At 40.5% G+C, this 24,542-nt stretch overlaps 2 protein-coding genes across 9 annotated transcripts in view; both read right to left on the bottom strand.

The window, feature by feature from the left end:
* Positions 1-3,019: 3,019 nt before the first annotated feature.
* The window catches only part of LOC5510176, a 22,104-nt gene continuing 581 nt past the window's right edge, over positions 3,020-24,542 (bottom strand). The window contains exons 2-9 of one of the 8 annotated variants that reach the window (XR_007314122.1): positions 23,672-23,819; positions 22,449-22,563; positions 16,687-16,832; positions 16,157-16,202; positions 16,007-16,066; positions 15,590-15,646; positions 14,272-14,316; positions 13,589-13,931 (exon numbers count right to left, since the gene is read on the bottom strand). Coding sequence is in view for 7 of the 8 variants with exons in the window: in XM_032379285.2 (XP_032235176.2) it covers positions 3,837-4,045; positions 4,511-5,587; positions 13,474-13,522 (1,335 nt within the window). In the remaining variant the exon portion in view is untranslated. The other 7 variants (XM_048734177.1, XM_048734176.1, XM_032379285.2 and 4 more) reach the window with 7 other exon arrangements.
* On the bottom strand, positions 20,031-21,799 carry LOC125573598. The gene has a single exon (XM_048734178.1). The coding sequence runs from the start codon at positions 21,070-21,072 to the stop codon at positions 20,242-20,244; it is 831 nt and encodes a 276-aa protein (XP_048590135.1). The 5' UTR covers positions 21,073-21,799; the 3' UTR covers positions 20,031-20,241.

The raw sequence follows: 24,542 nt of genomic DNA on the forward strand, positions 1-24,542 counted from the left end.
AGGGGTAGTGTTCGCTATTTTCATTGAATAAAAAAATGTCGATTTTGACGGTAAACAACATAATAATAATAATAATAATAATAATAATAATAATAATAATAATAATAATAATAATAATAATAATAATAATAATAATAATAATAATAATAATAATAACAATAACAATAACAATAACAATAACAATAACAATAACAATAACAATAACAATAACAATAACAATAACAATAACAATAACAATAACAATAATAATAATAATAATAATAATAATAACAATAATAATAATAATAATAATAATAATAATAATAATAATAATAATAATAATAATAATACAAATAAAAATACTTTAGCATTTGAGTGTTATTGTCCCCTGGTTTCTCTTAGCATCCCTTCTTCCCTACGTTATATTATTCTTACATTCGAGCATGATACCTCGCATGTCTGGAATGGCTCGGCCCAGTCAGGGTCATTCAGGATTAGAACCCTTGAAATTACAATGATACAATTCGAAATGGATAACAGCTATCCCATATCTGATCGCTTTTCAGACCCTTTAGACTTTACCAAGAGATGTAAGTTTTAACAACCAATAGGTTAGGGGAATTTCATTTGGGTTTCGAAAGTTTGATTTTACATAAGTTTCGATCAATATTTATAAAAAAAAAAATTTCGTTTTCTATGTATTAATAGAAACAGTTCGACTTTTGATGGTTTTAACAACACTTATGCTTATGCACCCTTGTCCCTCAGCCGCCGGAGTTTTGCTACAGGGGGTAAGGGAGGGGGATAGCCCCCCAAGGGGAGAGGGAGAGGGGAATAGTCAAATCATTCCGAAAATGAAAGGAGGTCCATTTGATCCCAAACTAAATATAGTACACTCTTTTTTATATGAGAACCATTTTTATAAAACGTCCAGCCTGCGATTTCACCATATTTTAAAAAAATGCTAAAAACATGCCGAGGCTTAGATAGCAAATATTGCTTTTTTTAGTCCTGATGAGTTCTAAAAGGCAGAATCAGATTGTGGTAGTATCAACAACCTTATATATTATTGCTATTGATCATTTGTTTTATTCTTTTTCTAATAATTCATTGAGTATTATATATTCATATACACTAAAATTTAAGAACATCATATTCATCCTTTCCCTGCTAGCAGAGGCCTCTTTTCTCTGTATTTCGCTGGGCTGGAGTTCGCGAGGAAAATATACCTCTGCCATGGGTCGAGACTGTTTCTGTTGCGCATGCGGGAGCGTTAATAAGCGACCGACGTGCCAAAACCCGTACCATCGCGCTAAAGCTGTCAATATGCTTTGCATGGGTTTAGTCGGAAATCATGAATCAAACTCCGGTTAGATCTCCTCTTCGAAAAAAAAAACAACTGTTCGATTTCAATCACCTAAAACGTCACTAAAAAGATTGAACAACAAACGCAGCAAAGACGAGTTTTGTCTTGTTTGTGGGATTAATTTCAAGACATCTGGGCAGGCGAGTTTCTTCGATGTAAATATCGCACAGTTGGATTCGAAGAAAATGTTACAAAACTTTTTGGTAAAATTAGATCAGCTATTCCCAGAAGAATATGCAAAACCTGTAAACGGAAGATTGACTTGTTTGTCAAAAGAGAGAAAATTCTGAATGAAGATAAGGCATTGAATGGCTTCTTTTTATAATTCGTCGCTAGTCATTGTGGGCTCAAATAGTGGCCAGTAATTAATGAACGGAGCATGCGCTCTGGATCTCGTCCACGATCGTGGACGGCGGTTTGATCAAACGAACTTGCGATTGGCAGAGGTATCTTTTCCTCGCGAACTCCAGCCCAGCGAAATACTGAAAAAAGAGGCCTCTGCTAGCAGGGGGATTCATCCTTAAAATGCTCCAAAAATAACGGCCCAGCCTCAACTGAAAATTAGACGTTCTTATAAAAAAAAGAGTGTAGTAGAGTATTTCATGAATTCCACGATAGTGCCTCCTGATTGCATCGTCGCAAGGAAGAAACATAGAATCTAATATTGACGATAATCAACTGATTCATATGCAGATAATAACACTGATATATTTTCATTTGTTCATGCCCTCGACGCGCAGAAGGTGGGGCGGGAAGGGGAGTTTTTAACGTTAAAAAACACAAAAATACTTTGGAAGAAAATACCATTTCAACATTAAAATTTTAAACAATAAACTGAAATACTACCATGTTCGCGGATTAAAGGCTGACTGAATCGAATTTATATTTCCGTCGGATCCGACGGCGAGTCGTGATAAAGTGTCAAGTGCTGTGCAAACTTTTTGATGCAAAATCACACAAAAAAGATGAGCCTAAAATTGACTTGAATAGCGCGGAAACGAGGCTCTGTGATAGGCTCTTATATTGCAAATTTACCTTCCCCACTACTACTCCCACAATTCTTTGCGATGCGCGGGTAAAACCGAGGATGAAATTTGCAGTTTTGACGCCTGACCTCGGTTTCACACGCGTGTCGCAAAGAGTTGTGGGAAGTAGTGGGGAAGGGAGATGAAAGTGGAAATGCGTTCTGTTCAATCAATCGGTTTGTAGCCCATTCCTGTGCCACTATTATGCCCATTGAAAATGTAATGTAATGTTTGGCATTTGCGCTTCACATGTGACTGACTTTATTCGTCAGTGTGTAGATACGGACTGCTCCACGCAGCTTACAAACATGAGTGTTGGTTAGAATGTGTAAGCACTGTCACTGAAGATGGCACCACGGGCCAGCGTCCCCAGCGGTTCTTTTACGTCCCCCAATACACGGGACCTCAGGCTTAACCTCCTTATCCGAGAAGACGTGGGATTCACAGTTCTGACTAGGGGCCGAACCCCGGACCTCTTGCTTGAGAAGCGAAGCCCGTACCACTAAGCTATCGCTCTACTCTCCGCTCATTCTTATTTCGCCGCACTTAAGGGCGGCGTTTATTCGAGTGTGCAACAAGGAAAAACCCGATGCGAAAAAAAAAGCGCGCTAAAAGTCAAGAAAAAACGCTGGTAAAAAACAGCAAAACATCACGTTTTTTTATATATTTCACTCGCACACTTTCAAGTCAACTAAACATACAATACAACCCCGATACTTCGAGCTTAGTTTTTGGACACTATTTTGAGGTCATCCAACTTTCCCGGCCGCTGTTTTCCTCAAACCCAGTTACCATTCCCGTTCCTGGAATCAAAATACCGTCCCCTTTATAGGACCTTGTTTACAGAGATGAATATTGACCTAGAAGACCCAGCATTTTCTTGCGGTCATCCTGCAAAGAGTTTACACGACAAGTACTCCTGCCTAGAAAATTTTCTTACAAAAACACAGTAGAGAGGTTTAGCAGGCGAAACGGCAACGGCTAGAAGGACGCGACCGAAAATGTTTTAACTTTAAGCCCTCAATTCTAAACTAGTACGTATAAAGAGTTCAAACGAAAACTAGAGCCTTTGGGAAAAACAGATAGTTGGGTTTGCAGAGGAAACATCCCTGTCCTCGAAAGACAGTGGGGACCTTACGATTTACGATGGCGGAGAGTCTACGACGGCAAACACGCAAGATTTGACCGGGCGATATTTTTCTTTTAGCGCGCGGAGAAACAACATGTGCGCTGTCGTAGACTCTCCAGCGTCGTGAATCTTAAGTTTTTTCTCCGGCAGTGGTTTCGAGGGAAACGACTGAAATGTATCAGAGAATTTTCCAATGTTTGCAGTCGCTTTCGTCTTTGCCGTTGCCCTTGCTAAAATTCCCTAATGTCTTGGGCAGCAGCGCTATGGAAATACCCATAGAGAAAGCACTCGAAATTCCACACAATACAAATAAACAAGATATCAGCGGCCCAGTGTGTCAACACCATGTGCTATATTTAGACTCCAGTATGCTGGCACTATCGGGGTCCCTGTGGTCCACGTCACCGAAAGATTCCTGGGAATCAGTTTCCCAGTCCTCTTTCACGTAGCTGTGAAAAGTGCAGAGCGGGTCCTGGAACCGAACGGCTTGCGTACTGCTGGTCTCCGAGGTAGAGCTCGCGGACTCAACACTACAGGGGGTTTCTTCTGAGTAAAACAAAAATACAATAGATTCCCCATGATGGTGATGACAAAAGCATGGTTCCATTCTTCCCTCCCCTTGCCCTGGCCATCACTCACCCCGCATGGCGATGTGGAGCCAGGAGCGGTAATAACATGGACCCTCCCTGTCCATCTCTCCTCATGCCTCCCCCTGGGCGTGGTCACTCACCTTTCATGGCGATGAGGTGCTAGGAAAGGTAATAACATGGACCCTCCTCTTCCTTCTCTTCTCATGCCTCCCCCCTCCCTCTGGGCGTGGTCACTCACCTTTCATAGCGATGAGATGCTTGGAGAGGTAATACAATGTACCCTCCCCTTCCTCCTCTTCTTATGCCTCCCCCTGGGCGTGGTCACTAACCTTTTATGGCGATGAGATGCTTGGAGAGGTAATACAATGTACCCTTCCCTTCCTCCTCTTCTTATGCCTCCCCCCTGGGCGTGGTCACTAACCTTTCATGGCGATGAGGTGCTTGGAGAGGTAGCTGCATGGCACGAAACCCTCTCCTCCCCTGGGCGTGGTAACCCACCACCAGTCATCGTCATCCCTGTTCAAGACGTTAACAACGTCCCCCTTAGTCACGCTCACATCATCCTCGGCACACGCCTCGAAATCATACAGCACCATCGCTTTGAAATGCGGTAGTTTTTGAAAGAGCGTCGGAGTAGGGTCGTCACTTTCCGAACCACTCCGATTCCAGCTCGTGACTTCGGGAAAATCCGACGGACTGGCTTGAAGAAATGAGACATCTTTCTCAGGTAAGTCCAACACTGTTGTCGTAGTTAAATAAGGTATTCTCCCATTAATTGTGACTCCAGGCGAGTTTTTTGGAGTTGATCGGACACTTTTAATGTTTTCAATTCGAGAAAAGTCCGAAAGAAAACGAATTCTAAATGATTCTTCTTCGCTTGATGACGACGAATCATTGCCGAGTATCCCTTCGTCGCTTTGGCTCCTTTGTTTCAGTCCTGTAAAGCCTGGTAACGAGCTCAGTTTAGTGGCATGCATTTGCGTCTCTGATGAGCATCGTGTCATAGTGTTCCTTTTTGTGTAAATTTGGTCACAAAGGACGTCACTTCCGGCGGAAATGAATTGATTATTGGTTATAGTAGTGCACTCTACACCGTACTCAGCCTTGCGCAAAGGCAAGGAGCAGTAGCTAAACGGAATAAACCCTCGCCGTCCGTTGCTATTGACAACGAGGACCCAATCATCTTCGCGATATAAGACAACCACCATTTCTCCTTTGACCACCTTTAGCTCCGAGTTCTCCACCGGTTCAAAATTCCACAAGACTCGCACTCTTAAGCGCGCGGGGCATCTTGGACTCGCAGATGCTAATTTTATTGCGAGCTCCGTTTTGGAGAGGTCTGGTGATGCCCCTGATCCCGCGGTACCATGACTACTTATACCGCTATCGTTATCGTCGTCGTCATCCAGGTCAGCAGTTTTGCCCTCGTCGCTGCCGCTGACTAGTAGCGGCCTGAGTGTTTGCAGTCGTCGTTTTCTTGCTCTCTTTAATGTATAAACTGAAAAAAAACGAAGGGACATAGGCATGAGAGAATGATCTTGTTAGCGTCATTCTTGACATCCGATAAAAAACAGTTTGAGAAAGCATCCATTTCCATCGGCAAATTTGGGGTAGCTAATCAGACATTTTAGATTGAATTTGGTAAATAAATAATAAGACTTTTCAGATATTTTTGAAATATTATCACATAGTGTGTCGTCTAATATTTAAAGAAAACATTGACAAAGGTGTGGCTGACAGAACTGCGAAGACAATGTGAGGTAGAAGTTTAGAATGGAATTTTTAAGAAGAAGAAGAGACCAAGAGATCTCCGCGGTCGCAATGCGGTCGTCAATATAGAAAGGGTTAGGACTCGTATGTAGGTCACACTATATTGATGGCTACATGAAGTACCAACCCGGCTCCCAAAAGTCCGCTGAAAAACGCTAGAGAACGTTACAGTATTTCCCCGCGTTTTTTTTTTATCGTGGAAAGAAAGAAATCGCTGGATAATCGCCCCGTATAGGCGTGCCCATACTATAGTAATCCAACGCAAAACCATAGTTTGACTGCCGTGTGTTGCGAAGCATATCAATCAATGGCTGTCGTTTTTCTAAATGGTATAAAATAGCCTGGGGCGAGCGCGCGGGAGACCTGTGATATTCTAAAACGATAGGGACTAGGCTCCATTTCCAAGATGGCTGCCAGCAAAATCGTAGTGAACACGAATTCCTGCAAGTTTACGAGGAAATTCTCGATTTACAAAGTTCCAGAGCGATAAAAAAGCAAAAAAAAAAAAATATTGAAGCGGGACTCCCAAATATGGTATGTAGTGCTTAATAAGGAAATGACCGAGCGAGCTAGAAAAACGACAGTTTTTAAGACAAGATTGACTGATATGGCTGCAAAGTCCGCCTTACCCACTCCCTGTTAGTTTAGTAATAAAATAGCGGCGCCAGCTCCGCTCTTCCTTTCCCCCTTCTATAGTCCAGTTTCGAATTCTAGTATGCCCGCTTGACAGACGCACTAAGGAAGCATAAGTTTTTAAATTTCATGCAAATACCAAAGAAAATCCCCTGGAACTTCCAGACCAACATTTGTCATGATGTTTTCGATTTGCAAAATGTTTGCCGGAAACCGAGGCTCGCTCTGTATTTATGCGTTCTCAGGGACGGACCATTTGATATTAGACGGGGAAACGGCTGATTCCCCCCCCAAACAAGAGCGAAGCTCAGGCCTTAAAAATAATCGAGCAAACATAGCCTAGGTTCGGTTTCCAGCCGTGGTGGCTTCGGCGCGCCCGCGATCCTCTCCAATCCCGTCAGTAAAGGAGCAGCAGGTGACATATACAGTATAACCTCGGCTGGAAACCGAGGCAATAGTAGACTGGCAGACAAAATTGCCACATCCTTCAGGGAAAAAAAAAACGAACAGAAACTGCCCGGAAAAATAAGGAAAAATAAATAGCACTACCCCCGTCAAATGTAATGTCAAGCGGGTAAAGTGAAATTCTAATTTGGGTTATCCGTTTAACATGATGAAAGATTAGACAGGACCAGAGAGATGATTTAATTTATTTATTTTTCTTTTATTTATTTATTGAATTTCCACCAGTTATACTGCTGTGGAAGGCACAAAAGAGCTAAGCCCCAATATAAGTGCCCCCTTGAGTGTATTGTTAGTAAGCATTGTAAGCACTTTCACTGGGGGTGGTCACCGCCAGAGGGTTTTTGAGTCCCTAGTGGTTCTTTTACGTCCCTCCGATTCGTGTTTAAAGCAAACAGATTTCAAGCAAACAGGATTGCAGAAGATAAGTGCGGGAGGGGGGAGGGGGTTCTATAATGCAAGCCATTGTCGCAAGCATTTCGATTTATTTTGCCGATTACTTCTCGAGAGTAATTTTAACGTCATCTCATAAAAGCCACCACCCGCACTCGATAATACTGTTTTCCCGCGCTTTCATGGCACGTTGCTACACAGGTTGCCCAAAGGCTATGTTACCATGGTGATTGGGAGAAAGAGAACGGTCGGACCAGTTTTAACAACAGGTTGCGAACTGAGTAAAGATACAAAATTAAAAACAGAATATTGCAAGGAAAAACAAAATTGCCGATACATAAATATTCACCGTGCACAACACAAACAACATGTATTTGAGACGAAGATATGTTTAAACCTCTTTCTATTGTAGATGAGGTGGTTTTCAATATTAGACCGCGTAGACTCCCACAAATAACAAAGCTAGTACCAAGCAATTACTTATTTCAGGGAGCTAAGTAAAGTGTGCAAAGCACCTCCCTTTCTACATCAGCCGCCGAGGGTATAATTATGTATAGGGCACTTAAAACTTTCTTCTCATTCGTTTTCTTTCCGTGGATTTATTAACATATCAGAAAGCTTACCGTAGATCCTACTACGAGGATAAGACAAAGGATTAATTCCAAGTCTTAATAAAGAAGTAAAGGCCATTCATAATGTATTCATAAAAGAACAATCGCCGCTAATTACAGCTCAAGTGTGAATAGACGCGCTTTTAGGAGTAGCACTTGAGAATTTTATTTCACCCGTGTTATTCGGTAGGAGTAAGAAATTTTCTCGCCGACTTCATATGTCTGCCAGAGGAATGTAGGGATAAACAGGAAAAGATTCAATCTTCTTTCACTGTTAATTAATATTTGTTTTCAAAGTGTCATCCCGGAAAAAGTTGTCATAAAGGATTGGTGTTTCACGAAAAGTAAATTTGCATTTAGCCAACTCTATTAATGGTCTTTCACCATAGAAGAACGCTTTTAAGCCAGTAAACTCAAGGCAATCAGAGAAAACCGGGGCTATTTTGTGTAGCATAGGATACTATAGAGTTCATACTTAAAGAAATATTTTCTAAAAATAGGGAAATAGATTGGTAATTTTATAGCATAGAACAGGGGCAGTGATGTTGTGTAGAATGTTTTGAATACAAAAGAACATGTACAGTAAAGACAGGTATTACATGTTTCTATGAAAAGAATAGCGTGATATTTTGGTGTTCCATAACGCTAAAACCATTGTTTTAAAGGTATTTCACATTAAGAGAATTTGCAGTTCTAAAATGCAAACGCTTATGTAATTATTGGAATTAATTTAAAAAAAAAAGAACACAAGAAATCTCCGTTAAGACAAAAGACGGTGGTTTTTCATCGCAATAAAAAAACTAGCCTTTATCGGGTGATATATTACGTGTTATTTAACCTTCCCGGCTTCCGCTGTTTTATGCCATTCAATTAGAGAAACACGAGAGAAATACTGAAAATATGAATGGAAAATGGTACATTGGATAGAAAATCGAAACCATTACTCACCGCACCACTTTCGAATCATTGATGGCTTTTGATTGAATCGAGTCTCTATCACTCACTGGATATGACAGGCATCGCTCGGGATTCTTATAGTACCCAGGCGATTTTCAAAGAAAGGCGAAGACCATTCAATTGACAGTTGCATCCAAATAAACTTCTCTGATTGGTCGAGATGTTATTTTTTCAATGGTGATTGGTCGCCATGTTATCCTTGTCAATGGATAGAACATTATCAGCGGAGAATAAGTAATGTTTTTTGGCACATTAGGATCTAGATACCAAAGCCTTTCGCCCGGACCAAGAATAGCATGATATGCAGGGGGATAACAAAGTAAATTGGTTAATCATGGAATCTCCTTACGTAAGTTACCCACTTCGGAAACACTTTAGAATGCGCAGATCTAGCGCTATTTTGGACTAAAAGGGTCTTAGCAGAAATAGACATAAAAAGGCGGGAAAGACAAAAGTGTATCTCTTCGAGTTTTTTTTTTTATGGCAGAATGGACATTCATTTAACAGGTTGTTTCAGAGAATGTGTCACAACCTGCAGTGGTTTATAGGTAACGTATACATGGCTGAATACTGCCCTCTAAAAGCCATGTTAATTTTTAGAGCTACATAAACATGAGGTATATAAACATGAATGAGCAAAGAATTAAAGCTTTCTTTTTGGTTTGTTTTTATTTACGCTTATTCATTTGAATGATGCCCAATAAAATACTGCTGGTTACGGCACATATTCTCAGAGTGCAGCCTTATTTGTTTAAGGTGTACACTGCCGCGGGATGAACTCGCGAATTAAATAGCTAAGATGAAATGAAGAATATCTATCATAAACACACGGCGTCGGGCAGACGACCGGATGGGTAGACAGACGGGCACTGAATCAACCTTGATAAAGTAGTTTTTCGCTTGCGCGCTTCAGTTTATACCAACGATTGGAGTTACGTGACGCTACCAGAAGTTCGTGGTGTTTTGACAAATACTGTGACTCTATCTCTTACCTCACTCCGTGTATCTACAGGATTTTATAAAGCGCGCGAGCGTGCGTGTGTGTGTGTGGGGGGGGGGGGGGGGGGGGAGTCAGAGGGTGTGGGTATTTATAAGTTTGATACTTGCTTTCGTATAAAACAAAACAAGCACACACGATTTCTACTTTCCCAAGGAGCGTGGATGTCCACCGAGCCCGCCCCTCCTGATTCCCGAATACACGAAGGCACGACGAACGAACAGCTCTCACACCCGAAGACGCAACAAACGAACCGTTCTTGCACCGCCGAACAGCCGAAGATGTGAAGAACAAATACTCTCGGACCACCGAACAGCCGAAGACGCGACGAACAAATATTGTCGCACCACCGAACAGCCGAAGACGCGACGAAGAAATGTTCCCGCATCGCCGAACAGCCGAAGATGTGACGAACAAATATTGTCGCACCACCGAACAGCCGAAGACGTGACGAACAAATGTTCTTGCACCGCCGATCAGCCGAAGACGCGACGAACAAATGTTCTCGCACCACCGAATAGCCGAAGACGCGACGGACAAATATTCTCGCACCACCGAACAGCCGAAGACGCATATCAATATTTGGGTGACCTTCAAACCCGCTCGGTCAATCTCTGGGAGGCCTGGGTCTAAGGGCTTTTCAAGATTAGTGAGATGAAAATTTAACCAAGCTGTCAGGTTTTTTTGGACAAATTCTTGCCACGAGTTTCAAATTGACAGGAATCAGCATTTTTCACCATATTTTCTGGAGATCAGGGAGCGAGAAAACTTTAGCTCTTCTAAATATGGGCATCAATGACCATATAAGGCAATGCAAACGAAGGACACTATCCTTGGGGGATATGTTTGATATGCGACGAACAAATATTCTCGCACTACCGAACAGCTGAAGACGCGAGAAACAAATATTCTCGCACCACCGAACAGCCGAAGACGCGACGGACAAATATTCTCGCACCACCGAACAGCCGAAGAGACGCGACGGACAAATATTCTCGCACCACCGAACAGCCGAAGACGCGACGAACAAATGTTCTCGCACCGCCGAGCAGCCGACGAAGCGACGAACAAATAATATTGGAACCGCCTAAAGCCTGGTTTCCATATAATCGTCTCCGTCGCCTCAGTTATCTCTGTCACTTCATTTCTTCTTCTTTTTTTTTTTTACGCGACTGTGTCTATTAATCAAATGGAAAATTCAAGTGATCGCTAGAGACGAAAGAAACGACAGACGCGACTCGATCGTCCAGGATACAATCTAGTAATATCGAGGACGATCGGTTCGCTTCTGTCGTCTCTAGCGATATCGCTTGGACGTTTCTCAGTCACGTGAAAAACAACTGAAGCGACTACAAAGGCGACAGATTATATGGGGTCCGACAGAAGACCCAATGAACAAACTTATCAGAAGCCTGGGCACAAAAAGTCAACGTTTCTCAGAGTATAGCATGAGTATAAGGCGATTTTATTTTTCAGAAGTCGGAGAGGAAAAATAAAAGTACGCCTGACACAAATACTTGACGCGACGCCTGCCGCCCCTTTTCAAGCCGCTGTCAAAATATATCGGTTGTCAATTGTCCCATTTAAATAACTGGCGCTGTAGCACAATCAAATGCCCAAATCAAATTATTAACAGTATTTATGTAAAGCAAAAAAAAAGTATTACAGTGGTGTTACGTGCAAGGGTAATAATTTTAGTAAGACGATCCCCGGTGAGGTAACTTTATGTAATTGATTTGAATGCTTTCAAAAAACTTTCTGAATTTGAAACAAATATTTAGGGATCCATGGGTCCTTTCGGTCGTAGAACTGCCATTTGTCAATGGCCATTTGCCATTAGCCTGCGTGCAGCCGGAAATAGTTCCATGCAGGCTATTTGCCATTTGCACTGACAACGTTTTTTGAAATAGGTGTATTCTTCTTAGGGAACGATTAAAGGGCCTGACACTCGGGCTACTCAGAGTAACAAATTCATTGCATGCAAGCAAATGCTACATCGCGCCCGGCACGGCCGAGATAGGCTAGCGATAACCTATACTCAATCAAACATACGGCGGGGTTAGCACCTCCCAACGGCAAGAATTCGCATGGATGTAAAACTTCTAAAATCAGTATTGTGCGACGTTAACCATAAAATCTTAGAGTACCCAAGTAATGCCATTGGAGTATGTATCCCAAAATGTTCAATACTGAAGAAAATTATCTTTAGGCAGAACCTAGTTGATCAGATAAATTAGATAAAAATGGTTCGGGATAATTAATTAAAATGCGGTTTGGGGTCTACTTAAAAGCGCGAAAATTTTGCTTTACATGTTCAACCTCATTACAAAGTAATCAAAAAAGAGCTAAAAATACTTTTATAAAATGTGTTGGGTGCGAAAAGGTACAATGACGAAAAACACCCACTCGTTGATGCATAATAAGGCGCATTTGTGAACTCAAATAGGTTCTGACATTTTCCTAAAGAGCTCGGAAGTAAAAGTATGTGAGAAATTATCAAAATAGTACAATGTGCATAATGTGATGGTACTCTTAGTAATTGTAGGTACTGGCACGTTTTGTTCCACATATCAAAAGAAAAATAGCCCGTTATCGGACACACGAGACGTTGAAAAATTACATAAACACGAGGGGTCAAAATTGTCAGTAGATGAAAAGACATGAACACGACGGGTCAAAAGTGGCGCGAAACACGACTCTTGCATTGAGAACTTTTAAAATTCCTACGGTTAAAAATCCCGAGCCTAAAACAATAAACGACTAGGAGATTGAGGTCTTATGGAAACATGGATGCCCCAAGCAAAGCCAGAACCATTCAGCCTAAATTAGCGCAAAGATATTTTAATCCATACAAATCCTTGCAAAGCTTCGGACATGCATTTGAGATGAAACCGGCCTTCGGGATTGATGAAGTTGGGATCTCCTTTCTCGCGTCTGGTGTGAACAATGGCCCAAATATTCCGTGTTCACACTAAATAAGCTTCATCTTTCAATACCTTAAAGATATCTAGACCTGTTAACAGCTAAAAAACAGGAGGGCCCTTCAATGCTTCAAAAATGTAGTTGTGTTTGTCTTGGAGTTTTTAATAAAATTGAAGTTTACTTTACTTTGAATGTGTTTTGTCAACAAGTTACTTTGTCAGATGCGTTGTCAGAAACAGACGCGCTAATAGTCTATATATTTTTTTGTTACTCTCTTAAGTATTTCTATAGAAAGTGCTCTTTTATTAAACACTAGAATCACTGAGTGATTCATTGCACTTTTTTACACTTCGTTGGCGATTAAAAGCAATGCTTCGTGTTTACGGAAAGGATAACAATCACATTTAGCAAACAGGATTATCACACCGTGAAAACCACCGTACGATTCTACCAGATGCGAACTATCTTTTCGGATGGAGCCTACTTTGAAAGACTGGACGATCCTGTTATCAAAGCAAGTGACCGAACATGTGGTCAACCCCCCGGAGAACCCTAGGGGCGCACGGCTAGGTGTTGAGTTCGCGTGGTTTTACTACATATCATTACAGTATAATACAATCACAAATCAAGGGCTGTTACCTGTGTGGGTCGGTTTACGCTCGGGTACCATTGGACAAAGAAATGCCATAGTCGTAGTAAAATGTCATAGGAATTCCGGCAAAGTGTTCACGGAAACCTCAGCGTGGCCTACAAGGCGAAACCACCATAAGTCAAGAACCCCTTTAAAGTGATTTTCCATATGGCGTAGAAAAGCATCAAAACTTCACGTCAAAGCCTTACTTAGTGAATTTCTGGAGCTTAACACGTAAATAAGGGATAAACTTTGCAGTAGAAAACCATTAAGTAATTTAGAATAAGGCCTGGCGGAAAAGTAATTAGTGATATACGCACCTATCATATCCTTAGATGCGAGATCTCGGCCGAACAGTGAAACATACTCTGGTCCACATCTGGGTTTTCCATAAACTTACACGTCCTTACACGAGCATTAAAATGCAATAATCGCGATCTTTGGTGATTTGGTGCCGGTGAGGAGTCTGTATGCGGTAGGTTACGGAGAGTTAATGTTCTTGTTGTCAATAAACTTCTACTCGAAGTAACCGATACCACAAATTCCCTCAATATCGTAATGTGATTTGCATGACAATTGGGAGGCTATGACAAGGGTGCTATGTCGACTCGTATTACGTCGGAAACACTCCGAAGGTTTACGGACTCTCTTCGGAGTCCCGTGTGTTGAGCTCGCAATAACGGGGGGGGGGGGGGGGGGGGGGGGGGGACTCCAATACTCCCATAAAAGGGGGTGATCATCGGAAAAAAAAAACAATTTAAACCCTAAGGGATAGCCCCTTGGGTGTGGTCCACAGCAATTCTTACCTCTAAAATATAGCTCATTGAGTGTGGTCGAAGCAATTTCTAACCCTAAGAGATAGCAATGGTAACCATTTTCAGTTTTCGAGAATTTTGTTGCGGTCCCTAAGACACTGCCATCGAGCACACCCATATTGTGACAACTTTTGAGTACGGTTGTTAAGGGATAGGATTATTCATTAGCGTGAAACCCCATAAAGGATAGCAGAATCGGAAGAAACGTTAAACATCCCCCTAAGGGATAGCAGTTGATAGAACTTTATACCTAAAAGAGAGAACGATCATCCCCGCCTACTTTTATGGGGAGCAACCCACCCCACCCCCCCCCCCCCCCCCCCTCGGGGGATGAAGGCTGTAAAAATCCACTTTATATCGAAAGAAGTCGAGACGAGTCTCGGATCATTGTCGGGTTGTCGTGGGAGTGTCGTGTTTCGACGTCGCAATGACGACAAGAGAGGGATCCCTCGTTAAGTCGGAAGGTTGTCGAATTGTCTTTCTATGGTCGTGTTTTGATCGTAAATTTGACCAGTTTCTGAGGGACAGAAGTATTCACTCGTTCCATCCATCAAACGAAGTCGAAGCGAGTGTCGGATCGTTGTCGGGATATTCTCGGAATGGCGCATAGAGCGTCGCGTTTCCGTAATTGCCATCTAGACTTTAACCCCACAGTAACCGAAGATTACTGTCAAGTAGCGTTTCGACAGGTTGGTATGACATTTTGGCAGAAGTTCTAAGTAGTCATAGAGTGAAGTGCTTCTTAGAGAGAGATTTTTGAAAGAAGTCCTAAGAAAGAGCAAAACGGTGACCGATAAAGGCAAACTGCTTACATTTATGACAACAAAAGGAGGAGATGAGGTAAATTGGTGTGTACTAAAATAATGAATTCATATCAATGAACGATTGTCGTCTTATTAATGGTCCAAGAAAAGACAAGGGGTGGATCTAGCTTTTTGCTGAAGAGGAGGAGGAGGGGGGGGGGGGGGGATTTGGTTAAGTGACAAAGATTGGGGGATTTTTTAGATAAAAAGGTGAACCAATCAGGGTGTTTTCGGGGAAAGAAATACTTTTTCCCTTTTTACTGTTTCTATTCTCTCCCTATTTTCTGGGCAATGAACCCACTATCTCACACTAATCTCACACTCATAATTGTGGGTTAGCACACTGTATTTACTCTGATGAATAATGCAGGAGCGCAAATAAAGGCAAATAAAGCCTCTGTTTTTCCTCTCCTCTCCCCACAGCATTTCAAGGTCTGTTATTGTCCTGTTTAGTTCTTTAGTATGCCATAATGATGTATGTGATAAATTGACCATTTCAGACGTACCATTAAACCAACGAATAATCAGTGGGCCTTCAATTCTGTGGACTTCACATTTGAAACCTGCAGAAAGTAAGACTTCTAGTTAGTCTTTTGGCAGTGCTTTGGAAGCACTGGAGGCATTACTGCCCTGGAAGTTCCTGGTGTAGCCTTCTGCGCAGTCGTGCTGACCTGTGTCACGTTATGGGACTTGACTCAGTAATTGATGAGCTAAACTGCATTGCATGACAGCGTGACAGAGGCCAAGCGCATAGCATGGAAAGTGCATAGGAGACTGCAGTTTTGGAAACATGCAGCTTCCAAAGTCAGAAATTGAACAAAGGAAGGTAGCAACTTATAAATTATATAACATTATATAATAAGTGCTAATATCATTTTTCAAAAAAATTAAATGAAAGGCCAAGTGGTCTCTACAGTACTTACATTTTTTTGCTGCTGGACATAGCGTATGCGGTTCCAGATGGCTTGGCAAGATGCTATAAGCTGTAAAAAAATGAATAAATTAAAAATTAAAAAAAAAACAATTTATTTTTTATAGGATGGTAATTTTGATCTTTATTAGTCATTACTTACTTTTGTGTCCCTTATACCATTAGACACTGCACAGCGATACTGCTGCCTAAAAATTACAGATAAACATTCAATCACCGTAAATGACCTAATAAATGCCTGGGGCGTTGATTAAATTTCGATGGTCCGAGGGGGGCGTTCATTAGATAGGAGGCATTTATTAGAAAGGGGTGTTCTTTACAAACTATGAAAATATAACAAATCTATTCAAGTGCAGTGGGGTTCTAGCCTCAGCCAGGATCAAAATTATAGCCTGCATATCAACTGTTTACCATGCAACGAATGCAATGATTTAACCGTGCAAGTATGCGGTAAACGGAAACAAGAATTAGCCCTTGTTATTCATGCGACACTGGGAGGAAAAAATGAAAGAATATTGCTAAGCAATGAGATCAGAGAGTGGTACACTCATTTGCTTGCCATTAAACAAGACGCTACTCGCTTACAAGTAAGATGGCAATTAAATTATCATTTATATCTTAAGAATTCCATGTTGTTAGTCTGGAGGAGTGAGCTTTAAACAACACACATACCTAATAATATGCCTGGCCTTTTTAAGAAAACCTCTTTGTACCAAACTCATGGCCAGGAAAACTTGACACTGTGATTCCAGCAAGGGGTTTCCAAGCTTCCTGGCCACCAGCAACTGCTTCACAGATGTAATGCCTGCCTTCACAGACTGGTGAGGGAATTTGTTGGATATGATAAGAAAGAAAAAAATGTTCTCTCAATTTCTAAAAATAAAAATAAAAAATAAAAAACTTTGTTGGATATGATAAGAAAGAAAAAATGTTCTCTCAATTTCTAAAAAAAAAATAAAAAATAAAAAACTTCCCCAATTCCACCTACCCACCACCTATCCAATATTTTTTTTGTGAATGACCATCTATATGTAGACAGAATTAAGCACCATATAATATGGTTCCATCACATTGCAATTCGCCAGGCAGTGCTGCAATCATTCACAAGTTGAGTGAAAATGAAAATGAAAAATTTTCCAATTTTCATTTATGCTCCAACCGACATGATGGAAAATCCTGGAAAACATGCAATTCCAGATAGAGAGAGAAGACACAATTTCTTATAATGGCTATAGGTTCCTTGTTCTACGGACTGATTTTCAAAACACAAATAACGTGAGGCTGAAGTGCACATAACCAGATTTTGACTTTTTAAGATAATTTTTCCTTGATCATCATTGCCCTGTGTTCCAGTTCAGGGACGAAAAGCTCAAATTTCAATGACACTTTACAAAAAGTTGCATCATTATTAAAAAAGTTGCACTTGATATTTTGTTTGCTATAAGTTACTAAGTACTCAGAGAAATTCTCTGCCTTATTCAATGTGAAATGGGCTTATTTGAAGCGTCGCGTCATGTTTTTTTCGTCATGTCGTTCCAACCTAGTCCTTGTCCCACTCACCCATACAAAAAATTTTCTTGGAATTTTTTAACGTCAAAATTTTTTTAAACATCAAACATTTTTTTAATAACAAAAATTGAGCACCTAAAGCAGCATTATATCCAGTCATTACATGGTTACTTGGAATATAACAACAGTTTTAGAATTTGTTTAGAAAAAAATGGGGTGTGAATACAGGGGTTCAAAGCTTCTGATTTCTATTACTTACTTTAGACACAAAAGGGCAATTCCACATGAGACATGATATTTTGAGAATTTTTCAAATATCATATTTACTGACAAAAACTATCTCATTGAACAGCTTATGCATGGAACTAGCAGAAAATGGTATTTGTTTGTGTGTTTGTGCCACGTCCACCACGTGGGAGGCTTTGATATCTTACCCTACTGCAACACTTAAAAATAAACATTTAGACACAAAATACTAAAAGGAGGTAAATTAATATAAAAAAAATAAGGGGTTTCCTGAATAAGAGGTTTAATGGATACCTTATGACCAGTACTTTCTTAATCATGTTTGAAATTTTGAAATAATAAATTTTCTTCTTCATATAATTAGGTTGAAATAGTGTTGCGGACATTACATGTTTACACATTGTAATTCAAATCCTCAAGCAGCAATTACATATGGGACAAAAACATTTTGTTTGCTTTTTTAGCTAGTTTATGTTGTTGTTTGGGTGAAAGAATTTCAAGTGTATCACTCTCCCCTTTTCTGTAGGGTACAGTAAAAGATTGTTGCGGACATCACGTTGCGGACATTACATTTCTATTTCCTCTTGCATAATCATATAAAATGTTTCATTAAGTTATCCCACAATATAAATTCCAAAAAACACACTCAAATGGTGCAATGTCTATAAAACATGAACTTAATTAGTGTTCAAAGAGCCATTTCTTGGCGTTTGTCACATTCTTGTGCATCAATCAGTAAGTACAGATGAAGATGTCAGCGGGTAGAATTGAAGACCTTCTCTCAATGTCTGCAAGCATGGGAACCATGAATGGGCCTGCATTCGAGAGAGCAACTGGCCCAAAGAAAATGCAGGATACATGAACATCATCAATGTCATCCCTCATAGGCCAATCAAATCTGTTGGCTCCTACCCTGTGAAGATATTTGACCCTCACTCTTTCACCTTCCATACTTAGTACTCTCCCAATGTAGTATTTGCATGTACTGTTGAACTGATAGTGGACAGCATAGTACTTCTCTCTCTCAATTGGGGGATAGGGAATCTGCTGGAGTGCTCCCCTTTGAAGCTCAAGGAGAATGCCATTCCTAAACTGAGGAAGGGAAGCGGCCTCCACCATATGACCAATGTCTGCAAGGCATCTAGAATATAGGCATGTATATACCCCACAGTCATAGTCATTGCCGCTTGATTGCTGTGCAATGTCAACTTTGGTGTTGCAGAAGAAACCCCACTCTTCTATGTTGGCACCAAGCTTGCTTAGCACGGAAGCCATTTTATTTATTGCTTTCTGGGTTGGGGGCTTGACATAGTCCACTGCTTGGCTATCCAGCACAAGTACAACTTTCACGTGAGGTAGGACTGCAAGAAGGAACCAATGGTTGGAGTTTGGTGTGTTGCAAGGGACAAGGACCAGATCGTAGGAGAGGGGAGATTCATACTCTTTTTGGAGTGGAGTAGAGATAGCAGAAACCTTAAGCTTTTCATACACCTCCCATGAGATTGGGATTACCCTCTTGTTCTCTAGCTTGACTTAATTAACTTGAAGTATGCATCTATGATGAAATTTGTCAACCACATATCCTGGGAACGGGGAGCAGAGTTGTTGACCAAGGCGTTGATATCAGCAGGACCAATCAGCTGGTCCCCATTAAACTGTATGAGATCCCCCACAACAGCCTCTACCTCATTCATCACATATTGGGGAAGAGAATATGGAATCACGGGGACAAAGGTTGAAGTGTCTAGGCCATGTGGCAAACCCATATGAACATCACATTGTTGGGTTGTTCCCTTGGAAGTGCTTGAAGTACAGCTTTTGGAAGTTGCAGTTTCTTCCACAAAGATCAGATCATCACTGCAGCATGTTCCTTTCAATGTGCTAGCCTGGGTTTTTGTAACAGGCTCATCAAGATTATTCTCCTCACTAGGGAGATCAGCAAAATCATCATCTTCGATATCGTCAGAGTCCTCAGAGTCATCAGAAACTGGAAAGGGGAAGACGTCTACCGTTGCTTGCTCTGCTGATTGTGAGCAGTAAAGACGACACTTGACAAATCCATCTTCATCAGGTTCGATGCAGTGGAAGCTGGAGATTCCAGGGATCACTTGGGCTTCAGTGAAGTACTTCTTGATGCACAATGAATCCAGCCTCTCATTCAATTCCTTCTCTGGAATAAAGGAAACTGGCTTCTTCTACTGCCCCCTTGCCATGAGAGGTAGCAAAGAAATTCCATTGCACATGTACCACCTCTTCTAGTTTGCGCAAAAAGCTCACAATGAATCGGTTCTTGAATTGAGAGCTAGGTCCATCAGAGAAGATGTAAACCTTGGTCACCTCAGGATGTCTTTGCTTAACAAAATCAGAGATTACCTGCCACATAAACACTGCGACTGCATTCTTGTCATACTTCAATTCATCTGAGACAATGACATGAGATTCACACACTCTCTCTGCATCTTTCGGTTTTGTTCAAATAGCCACAGTAAAAAGGGTGACATTGGTCTGGGCCCAATGAGCTGACTGAATCTCATCCTGAAACTTGCAGCTGTAATTCTCAGCGAAATCTACCTGGATGACTGCCTCATCTGGGCCAACATTGTCAAGCTTGCCTTCAAAATATTCAGACTGGCTTCTTTTGATGAAAACATGTTGCAGGAAAAAAGGGAGCTTCCTATCTAGTGATGCCAAAACATCACTAACTGTGCCTTCTTTGCACACCTTTTGCATCTTTTTCATAGTGGTAGTAGAACCATCCTTTCCTTCTTTTGCGGGGACTGACACTGTCGTGCGCTCCCACTCATACCATGTAACTGTCGTATCATCATACTCAAGCTCATCTAGGAATTTGGGACATTGGCTGCATTTCCCATGCATGCATTCCTCTGAATTTGGACTGCAGACAAAATTATCTACAAAATCCCCTGTATAGCTTGGGAACTCAGTTATTTGTTTACTGAGACAGTCACAAATAAGCTTGATGTTCTCGTGATACTGGCACAAGCAGACATTTCGTGGCAATTCTGAAGAAAGGAGAACGTGTGGAGGCCTCAGAGAGCTGAATTTACTCAGTCCAATCTTGGTGGTTGGGTTGGCTTGCAAGAAAAGAGCAGGTACCTCTCTCAAAAAATAAAAGAAATCTTTTCTGGAATTGCGGTTTTTTTCCTTTGGCTTGGCATGTTTTAAAGTCCTTTCTTCCTGGGGACTGTCGTGAGATGGAGTCGAGCACATGAAAAGCTTGTACTTTGGCTGTGGTTTCTTCATCCAGGCCCTTATTACCAGCTCGTTTGTGTTTTTTTGCATCAGGGGGCAACCCAGCAACCGAAGCAAGCTTCACTATCACAGCATTCCTTTTACGTGGACTTTTTGGCAAGTGGTGTTTAACTTTACCAACTGCTTTTCCCAAAGCCTGGGGAGTTTTGTAAGCTTTTTCATTGTTACTCTTAGGGGTTATTCTTGCTTTAGCCTCATTCTTCCCTTTCTGTAACAGCCTGAATTTCCTTACACGGTCCCTGTTAGCCTTTTTCTTGCGGTCAATCTCCTGCTGACTCTGTTCTTTTGGTCTGTCCCTTTCAGCCCGTTTTCTTTCTTTATCCTTGTGTTTATACTCATTATACCTTGCATAATCCTTTCTCAGTTTGCTACGGCGTATCTGCGACCTCTCTTACTAGTTTTAGCCATTTGAACGCATAGAGAACATCGAGTGAATGCTTTTAGTCATATGCAGTGTAGAAAAGGATTATATTATAACTGGTCAGCAGTATCCTCAATTGTGTGCATGCTCAAAATGGGATACCACTGACCAGTAGAGAACAGAAAACATTGCTGAGACATATCAAGACAATTTTCACTTGATCTAGAATTATATAAACTCGATTCATGATTTTATCCCTATGATAGACCTGTAGTTGTACATGTAGCCTAATAAATCAGGTATTATAAGACTGACATACAATAATTTTTGCTCTAAATCAGTTTATCTGACCTGAGAATACTTGTCCATCACAAAATCATTGTATAAGTTTGAACTGTGAACAATTCCTAAAATGTAATGTCCGCAACAATATTTGTGTAATGTCCGCAACACACATTTTCTTCAATAGAAGCTTTCAATTAAAATTAATTTCAGATTTTTTTTGGCTATATTAATATTTCAACATTCCTGAGTAGAGAATACCTGCTTATTCCCTTTGAAGTTTGCACAAATCACAGGCAATAGCCTTAGAAATGTGTTAGTAGAATGAGTGGTTTACTTTTGGTGTAACACATTTATAAAACTCATAGGGGCCTTATGAGAAGAGCAATTGAGAATTATTTTTTTTGTATATTTACAAGAGGGTTACAAAGCATATTTTAAGTGAGTTTCAGTACATTTGCTGCATTCTGGTGGATTTGGCAGGCATTTTTTAAAATGTGATTTTTTGCCTCTGAATGTAATGTCCGCAACATGGAACTGCCCAAAACAGGTTTAATTATAATGGCAGAGCGTACTTACACAGATTCCTAAACAACTTTTTGCAAATCACTTGCCATATATTTAAGCATTTTGCCACTTTTTTAATACATACTGTAAAAAACCAATCACATATTCTGATCTGATTGCTTGCTTGCGATCAAACTGAATTATTCAGTTGCATTCTGTAACCTAAATAAATATATTTTTGAGTTTCTGTACTTACAAAAGATGTGCAATGATCACCTAATGATGAATATGCTCCGCCGAGCGTTGATAGCCATGCCATTACATCAAACAACTGCATGTATACAAGCACAAGGGACAGTAGTCTTTTGGACCTGAAAATTCCATACAAATAGAAAGAAATAATGCTGGAACAATACATGAAACTTAAATGCCATGCCGTAGCAGGCCTTAAAATATTTGGGGGAGGGGGCACAATACAGAAACCTTAAGAAAATATTGGAGTCAGAGCCAAACCCCTTCTGGTCATTTCCTTTCAGTTTTGATAAAGTTTGGGGGAGCACATGCACCCGTTGCCACTCCCTCTGCAATGGCCCTGACAAATGGCCAGTTTGCTCTATGGATCTGGTTCTTTAGGGTGGTTTTGATGTGGCCACAAGAACATGGCATCTTCGCACAACAAAAACAAAGACAAATAGTATTTTAAAAAAAACACTTTTTAACTGAATATCAGGAAATGGCTCTCTATACAAAGACAAGATGCCTTATAATATACAAAGGATGCCATAGAAGGACATCTATACACATGAAGACATATAAGGATATCAATACAATGGAGCCATATAAAGTCATCTATATACATGGTGACATATAAGGACATCTATACAATGATGCCATATAAGGACATCTATATACATGATGACATAATTGGCGTAGCGCCAAGTTGACTATTTGACTCATAGAAAACAAGAACGAGTAGTCTAATTGTTTTGTAAATCCACTCACATATTACCTTCAAATAAATGAGGATTTTGACAATTCGTTGTTTTTGTTTTTTGAAAACGCCGGCTTTTTCGCTACCCCCTTATTTATGGCTCAATAGATAATGAGTATGGAGGCCAATCAAATTGCGTGAATAGTGATAGTATGTGAGTGGATTTATACTAAAAGGACATATATACAATGCTTCCATATAAGGACATCTATGCCATACAAGGACATCTATATGTATGATGCTATAGAAGGACATCTATACACGTGATGACATATAAGGACATCTATATAATGATGCCATATATGGACATCTATATGTATGATGCCATATGAGGTATCTTCACATGTGATGCTATAAAATGTAATGCTAGGATATCATAATGTACCTTTACAACTGGTTGCATTTCAGTTTACCAAACAATACAGAAGTATAAGACAAATAACAAATTAACTTAAGTTATACCAGCAAAAAAATAAATAAAAGCTTACCACTTGAGATCAGGATGAATGCTTATCGGCATTATAGATGGTGTAAGGATGATCCTAATGTTAAATTTAATATATGTATGTAACTTGTGTAGTTCTTGATTTCCTTTGAAAGATATGCTATAATATCTGTCAACTACTTGGAAACACCCTGTAAAAATAATTATTGGTCAAATATTAGGTACTTCAACATATTTCAGACAATAATTAAGCATTGGCTTTTTAACATGGGCAACTAAAAGTTGCAAGAAGAAAAGTTTTTTTGCTGTTGCTATCTTTTTTTTTTATTTCGGGAAAGAGGGGGGAGGTGCAAGCCTCATTCATTCTTGTGTTTGCTAGGGGACATGGTCACTTTTGCCTTAGACAGTGATCAGGGGTATACCCATGATTTGCTGAGGGGGCAGGCAGAAAAAGGATAGTATTTAATGATCCTTTAATAAAAAATGGACCACTTTTTGGCAGCCAAGGCAGGTTTTGTCACACACTATGCAATCCTTAAGTACATGTCTGCTAGTTATTATACTATAATGGGTTGCAAAAATCTAAGGTTTCAAGGAAAGATGTTGAGTATCATATCACTAATCAACAAAAATAACAAGATATATGTTATATGTTAAATTAGTCATTTGGGATAGGGAAAGATGGAGGTGGCGTGATTTCCACCCTGAACTAAACTGAAAGAAGCCCCTTACCCTCTGGGACAACATTGCATTCAAATGCTGTCCTAAGGGGGGGAGGGGGTATACAGTATATTTGCATAGTTCTCGAAAACCAAGCAATTTAGTCGAGGTGATTGGAAATTAGCAAACAACCTTTCCTTCTTTCTTTAGTGGGAGTGATAGAGAAAATTCTAAATTTCACTGAACAGCGGTGG

The sequence above is a fragment of the Nematostella vectensis genome, chromosome 11, assembly GCF_932526225.1.
Source record: "Nematostella vectensis chromosome 11, jaNemVect1.1, whole genome shotgun sequence".
NCBI classification, from domain to species: domain Eukaryota; kingdom Metazoa; phylum Cnidaria; class Anthozoa; order Actiniaria; family Edwardsiidae; genus Nematostella; species Nematostella vectensis.